Source organism: Balaenoptera musculus, chromosome 16 (assembly GCF_009873245.2).
Source record: "Balaenoptera musculus isolate JJ_BM4_2016_0621 chromosome 16, mBalMus1.pri.v3, whole genome shotgun sequence".
Classification (NCBI taxonomy): Eukaryota; Metazoa; Chordata; class Mammalia; order Artiodactyla; family Balaenopteridae; genus Balaenoptera; species Balaenoptera musculus.
Window position 1 is genome coordinate 57,136,032 of NC_045800.1, and position 7,299 is coordinate 57,143,330.

General features: G+C 43.1%; 1 protein-coding gene across 4 annotated transcripts; it reads right to left on the minus strand.

Moving 5' to 3' along the window:
- Positions 1 to 405: 405 nt before the first annotated feature.
- Positions 406 to 6,745, minus strand: RPS24 (ribosomal protein S24). Of its 4 annotated transcripts, XM_036829136.1 has the most exons (8): positions 6,660 to 6,745; positions 5,025 to 5,090; positions 4,726 to 4,935; positions 3,288 to 3,398; positions 3,159 to 3,161; positions 2,623 to 2,640; positions 849 to 870; positions 406 to 492 (listed from the first exon to the last, which is right to left on the minus strand). In XM_036829136.1, exons 1-6 carry the CDS (start codon positions 6,660 to 6,662, stop codon positions 2,635 to 2,637), a joined length of 399 nt encoding a protein of 132 aa, XP_036685031.1. In that variant the 5' UTR covers positions 6,663 to 6,745; the 3' UTR covers positions 406 to 492; positions 849 to 870; positions 2,623 to 2,634. The 4 variants fall into 4 exon arrangements, with proteins under 4 accessions (XP_036685031.1, XP_036685033.1, XP_036685032.1 ...); XM_036829138.1 differs by lacking the exon at positions 3,159 to 3,161; XM_036829137.1 differs by lacking the exon at positions 2,623 to 2,640.
- Between the last annotated feature and the right edge of the window lie 554 nt (positions 6,746 to 7,299).

The window sequence follows — 7,299 nt, forward strand, 5'->3', positions numbered from 1 at the left end:
TGACAGATCCTGTTTACTTCAGGATAAATGATGAGAATGCAATCTAGTAACTTAATTTCTATCAAGGCCAGCAAATTTTTTTTCCGTAACAAAGACTAAGTGGGGTTCTAGTAAGACCAAAAAGGAATTCAGGTTTCAAGAGTCTCTTTCAGAGACTGACCAACTATAATACCAAGTATTAACATGAGCACACCAGACTGGCCCTACATGCTCCCACGTTGCCAATACTCTACACCCTGACATCTTTGTGCCATTAAAGGGAAGGACAAACACCACCCCAAAAAGCAAGTTTTCACTGAATGCTTAATGGAACATGTGAACTTGGGCAGCACTCTAAATCTGTTGAACAGTAAACAAATTTTACAGCACTCCCAGTAAACTTCAAATACATTCCAAACAACCAGATATGTAAAAAGTCTTAGTTTATTAACTCTCTCATGAAAAATCTGCACAATCACCACAGACACAGTCACTGCAGAGTCTTTATTCCTTCTGTGAATTAAAGAAAAAGAAAAATTTAGTTAGCAACTGCCTTTAAAATTAAAGTTCAAAGTCTTCAACAAACCCCAAAATTAATGACACTCATGCAGAACGAACATTAGTAACCTAGACCATATTAAGTTTGTGTGATCTTAATACAATGTAAGCATCAAGATATAAAACTCACAAACATTCAAGTTAGGGATGAGACAAAAGTTTTGACAACAAAACCATGTCACTGCTAGTTTTTAAGAGGCACAACTCTTGAGAGCATTTGTAAATATACTTCTAAATCATTTCACATGCTCTATTTTTAATGACTGTCAACCAAGGAGTCTAGCAATCTAAACGAAAAGCTTGAATTATACCTGTTGTCCAATCTCCAGCTCACTGAATCAGTGGCAGGGAAGGGGGAAAGGAGGGAAGAGGGAAGAGAAATATTTCATTAATAGTCCCTTTTCAAACTCCTAAATAATCTGCATGCAATCAGATACCTTAATGACTACTTTGTTCTTTGCAATTGTATATAGAGCACTCCCTAGACACACTCACTGATTTTATTCCACCCAATTTTGAGAACAGCCTGCCTGATCACTATGGTTCGTAGGCTGCCACTGCCTACTTACAAATGAAGGCGCCTCTGCTTTGCTCAGCAACACCGTGCTGGGCATGCTAGCACCATCAACAGACCTGAGAATCATCGCAGACTGAAGTCTAATTTAACCAGAAGGGGAGAGCTCTAAATGATCAAGCAAGTCTTTTAAAACCTGTCTCAGTTCAGTACTTTAAAAGCCACTATTCACAATCAACACAAGTAGTGTGAATTAGTATTTAAAAAGGCAGAACTCAGCTGATGTAAAAAAAATTCAATTGCTCTTCAAACATGAGACTATTCCTTAATTTAAAACAACTCTATTATACCCGAAAGGTGCAACTCCAACGTCTGAATTCCAACATCTAAGTTCAAACGACATTACTATGCCTTTTTTTATTTGAGCCAAAGAATACACGTGCTCATTTATGCATTCCTTTTCCAGCCGCTTTTCAGAGCAGTGCTAGCGAAATGCACTAGTGCAACCTGAAGCAGGAATAGTGATAGCTCAGGTCCCCACAGGGCTAAACTCTGCACGTCACCGCTGAGCACTAACACACGGGACTCAAAGGCCAAATGAAGAAAACAATGTGTAAAAAAGTTCTTCAGATCTAGATCAGAACACAAATATTGACTGTTTTTCAACTTCTGGAACTTCTGTCAACAGGTATTCTAAGCCTCACAAACAGGGAGCGGTTCTTCTAACTAAGCAGCAAGCAGTTCCTCAGGCAATCCATTACCACAACTCCGTGGCACCCGGAAGTCAATGTGATTACAGCCCGGAGCAGGCACACCAGGTTTACTGCCTGGTCTGGCGGGGAGTCACGGTGAGAGGAAGCACGTGGAGTGGAGACCACCACTGTTTCAAAACCTTACCAGCCCCAACCCACTCTCAGCCCACTTTACATGTTACTGGTTTAGGCTGCTCAGATGTGCAAAATTATTTAAGTACCTGTGGGAAAAGCGTACTTATCAAAGGCTTTAATGTGAATATTCAATTATCTTGGAAATTTTCCAATTAAAAAAAAAAGGGCATCAGGTGGAAAGCTGGAGATCAACTAATAAAAAGCAATGGGACAGTAAAGGAGACAGTAAAAGGCAGCGTCGGGTGTGTGCTCCCGGACAGAGGCTTTGCCAGATTTTCTGGACCAGTTTATCACCAAAGCTGCCAGAGAATCAACCAATCTCCAGAGTCCCCAAGGGAAAAACTGCTCATGACTGGATGAGAGAACCCTTCCCAAGCCCTGTGTTAAGTAAAGCCATTTCCTGGGTATGTGGCGCTCTGGAACACAGCATTTCCCAAGTGCCAGTTAAAAGCGGCTACCTTCCTCCACTGGGGCACTTCACAACTTAACATGCATTTTTGAGTTTCCAAAATAAACGTCATTTAAAATTTTTCTCCTTTGCCCACAATATACTATTTTAAACCATAGCAGTGGTGTTATAATAGACTACACTACAAAACTCTCTTCCGAAAGCCAACATGCAAAGCATCAAAGCAAACTTAGTGAAGGTGATGCATCCCCACACCGTGCTCACAATCTCAGTACCTGCTAGGCACTTCATTTCTGATGAACAAGAATTCCAAGAAAGTAGAGGGAAAAGGCAAAAAAAAAAAAAAAAAAAGTTCACAGAACACTTGATTATTTGTTAATTTAACAACCCAACACCTTAATTCCGTTCAACTATTTACAATTAGCTAGCAAAGCTGGTAAAAAGCTGATCATTAAAATCACTTAAGTCCTGACTAACTGGAGAGGAAAGCAATGGAGGACTGTGCTACCTCTCCAGCATGCCAGGAAAACACGGGCCACATTGATTCACCTGCTTCTTCAATCAGCTGTCAATTTTAAGAAAATAAGTCTTGGGAAACTAGATCGGCTCCCCCTTTAACAATCTTTGTAATTAGCAGTAAAATGAAAACTTTCCTGATAGGACTTGCAAGGCACCCACCAGGATCACTCTACCTATCACTGAACCGATGTGGCCCCATGTTGTGCTAATCTGTGAGCTGACAAGGGGTGGGCAAAGCTACTCTACTGAGGTGTTAAGATACTACGTTACGTGGCTTCTCAAAACAGGTTACCTTCTGTAATCCAGAAGAAGTGAGAAAAGAAGAAACATTAAGAAAGGTTATTAAGAAAATAAAACCCCACCTTACTACAAACTAAAAACCTGGAATTGACATTTCTGTATTTCCCTTGATAAACTATACCTTTTTGCCAGCACCAACATTGGCCTTTGCAGTCCCCCTGACTTTCTTCATTCTGTTCTTGCGTTCCTTTCGCTGTTTTCTCGAGGTCTTTTTCTTCTCATACAGGCCATGCTGAAAAAGAAAGGAATACATATATATATATATAGGTGACTTGCAAACATCAACTTATCGTTACATACTAATTTGGTAGGGAAAGTGACCAGGCTGGAGCTCAAGAAATACAGCTTCAGAAGTCAAAACTCTTCAAGTACATTTAACAATACTTGTTTGTGCTAGAACAGAAACGGTCATCAAATTGAGAGATAGCACGAACAGAAAACAGCACAGGAAAAGTGTGCACTCAACGCTCCGTGCATGCTGTTATGGTTCTGAGCCTACAGTTCGCTAGGTCTCCACATTTTCAGGGTCTCTTCCATTTCAACTCCCTGTTTACTACTCATAGCTGACAGAGGAATCTTTCCCAAGAACTCTACACCCCCCACGGAGACCACATCCAGCTACTCATCTTCACTCTGCCCACTTCTGCATTTGCTCTTCCTGCTGCCTACAGGAATGCTCCCCAATCTTTACAAGGATCTCGGCTTCACTTCACCTCAGCCAGGTCTCCCAGACCACCCAATTAAGAATGCAGCATCTACCTACCACATATCTATTCAATGGAAAGATTGTATCTAATAGCAAGGAGAAAAAAAAGTTAAAAGGGGGCAGAAACAAGAACTATTTCAAAGTAACAATCCATTTGCTCATTCACAATTTAGTATGTAAGCTAGGGAGTTTGCCCGGTCTACTGCTGTACAGTTGAGCCCTGAACAACTGCGCGAATATGGGTGCCAACCCTCAACACATTTGAATATCTGAGTATACCTTACAGCTGGCCCTCCACATCCACACTTCCCTTCGCATCTGTGTAGTCAACCAACCTCGGATCGCTGTACTACAGATTTTACTACTGAAAAAAATCTGCGCGTTAAGTGGACCTTCATAATTCTAACCCGTGTTGTTCAACAGTCAACTGTAGGTCATTGTGTAGTGCTTGGTACTCAGGAAGTGATTCAAAAGCTTTCATGGCTCCTGGCAACCTATGAAGTTAAGCCCAAACTCAGACGTTTGGGAATAAAGATTTCACTTAATTTGGTGCCAACCTACCTTTCTAAACTCATCCCCCTACCTACTTCCAGTTCCTACCTCCAGGAGCACTGCTTTACCTGCTCTTCTAGACCCAGCTCAAATGTCACCTCCTCAAATCCTGCAGACCCCATTCTGAACTCCTGTACTCTATCTGTGCATTTATCAAAGAACCTTTTCTCTCAACCCCTTAAGAGTTTTTTAGTATGTTGTTCCCCCGCAGACTGCTTGCTTTTGCTCATTCCACTGTACCCACAACACAATGTTACTGAAAAAATGTCTTCAGCAGCTGTTGAAGAGCGAGGACACCTACTCTTGCAAGCCTGTGTTTCGGCTCATTCTTCTTTGCATAATCCAAGGAATCATAAATCATGCCAAAGCCAGTTGTCTTGCCACCACCAAAATGGGTTCGGAATCCGAACACAAAGATGACATCTGGTGTGGTCTTGTACATTTTGGCTAGTTTTTCCCGAATTTCTGTCTTAGGTACTGTTGCCTTCCCAGGATGAAGGACATCGATGACCTAAAAAGATTATCAAGTTTAGTGTTTATTATAATGAAATACATCTTCAAAACTGAATAACAACCAACCTTTGACGTACCCTTCCTTACCATTTGTTTCCGCTGAAGTAGTCGGTTGGTCATGAACTTCCTTGTCCGGATAGTTACCGTGTCGTTCTGAAAACATAACAACACTCGTTAATAAAACTATTCAACCTTTTCTTGACCCGCTGTGATTTTCCAAGAGCTAGAATTGCAATGTCCAAATCAGTAGACCCTGTGGCTATCCATCTGTGGATAATTAATTAAAAATAAACAAAATTTAAAACGCAATTCCTCACCTGCAGGAACCACATTTCAAATATTCAGGAGCCACATGGGTTAGGGGCAAGAAAGCTTAAAAAAAAAAAAAAAAAAAAAAAAGCACAAATTCCCATCTCCTCCTAACCCACTTAGCACAGTGCCTAACTCACAGGTCACCCCATCACAAAAACTGCATCAAGAAAACACGCTCAACAGCCACATTCTGAAGCTGTCAAGATTTTAAATCTGGAAACGTCTTACTTCACTTCATTACAGAAATCACTCTGCAGCAAGATTTCTCAAACCTCCGATATTTTGGTCCAGCTACTTCTGTGCTGTGGGACTGTCCTGTGCATTGTAGACTGTTTAGTAGCATCTTTGACCTCTAACCACTTGATGCCGGTAGCACCCACGCTTCCCAGTTGTGACCGAGAATGTCTCCAGATTTTGCCAACTGTCCCCTCAGAGGCAAAAATCACCCCCAGTTAAATCCCACTTCCCTGAAGTAAAGCTGTGATTCTATAAATGTTATTGTCACGGCACCCTGTTTATTGCATCCTGCACAGATGTGACAAGCACTGCACCACCTTCTTGTAAACTACCCTTCTTGAATGACCAACGCTACACCCCACAAAAAAAACTGTACCCCCTTCTCAATGGCTCCGTTGCTCTTTTACACTATGAGTGACTACCAAGGAATGTGGGCATTCAGCGTGCTTACACTGACTAAAAAAATTCACCAAAAAGGAGAAGAGGAGCTCTCATAGTAGATTGGTTGCTAGTTTTCGACTGCAGTCTGAAAAACCACACCACACTAAGTTCACTTCAACAATATTCAATTCTTGAAAGTAAGGGTCAAGAGAAAAACAGCTCGCAAATAGAGTGGGGTTAAAAACAGGTAAACCTTCTAATGAACTAATCATGACAGGGCAAGCCTTAAAGTGGCTCCTCTTCCCGGGGCCTCAGTTTCCCCCCTGTGAAACAAGAGGATCCATTCGGCTGACAATATTCTAGCTTACACGTGGGAACGGTTTCAGTCGTCGCAACTCGCCCGGGCGCTGCCGACACCCTCTTCTCCTCCTGGGCTGCCTTCACCGGCGAACCGCCTACCCCAAATTAAGCGTTCAAGTGCGATGTGTCTCTCCTCACCCTACCCCACCCCACCCCACCCCACCCCACCCACTAGACTCCACGAAGTCGAAAAACGCAGCAGCCGCTCCCGCAGTCCCCATTCCCTGGACTCCGAAGCCCGGCATGTCTGGGTCGACAGCGCAGCCCGGACTCCCCGCCGGCGGCTCCCCGGCCCTCAGCAACCGGCCTCCGTCAGACACGGCCAGGGAAGAGCAATCGGGCTTCGGGCGGCCGCAGTGCTAACGGCGGGACCAGGTGACGGAGGATGGCCCAGATATGCGTCGGATGATCCTTAGATCCGCGGAGACTCACCATAATGGCGGCTGATCTTCAAGCAGCCAGGAAGGAAAAGAGAACTATCTTCCGCCGGCCAATCATATCAACGCTCACGGAAGGACCCCGGGAGACGCCGGCGTGGGGGCGTGGCCAGACCGCGAGGCCGACCGCGCCAATGCCTGATTGAAAGTCTCTAAGACCTGGTTTCTTTGCTCTTTCGCCACACCCCCGGAACGTGAACGGCCAATCCGGAGGGGGAACAGTTTGGGCCGACCAGGTTTACGCAAGCACGTGTTCCACTTCAATTCATTATCTTGAACTGTCTCTACTTAAAATTCCGGTAAACCGGATTAAAGTTAAATCCTCCCCACCCGCGTTAGAGGTTGGTAAAGCTCGAAGGCACCCTTGGAGGTCCTCTCGACCAGTCTCCTCATTTTACTTCTAGGGAAACTGTAGAAACGCGGACTCAAACTTTTATTTCAAGTACGCAAAACTGACCGTTTTAATTTATTGCTATTATTTTTTCTGAGCTTAGAGAATCTGATTTTCTAATTAAAAATAAAAAATTCTTTAATTTGTCTTTTTCTGAAAAATCTTAATCCCTACAAAAGTGAGCTTTTTTTTTTTAATTAATTAATTTATTTATTTATTTATGGCTGTGTTGGGTCTTCGTTTC

Bases quoted from the DNA above. Each gene is read 5' to 3' on its own strand.
- RPS24 (XM_036829136.1), bottom strand. The intron at 4,936-5,024 runs GTAAGGAAGGGT...TAATCTTTTTAG, and splicing joins TACTTCAGCGGAAACAAATG to GTCATCGATGTCCTTCATCC. The intron at 3,399-4,725 runs GTAGGTGTCCTC...TTTCTTTTTCAG, and splicing joins CGAAACACAGGCTTGCAAGA to CATGGCCTGTATGAGAAGAA.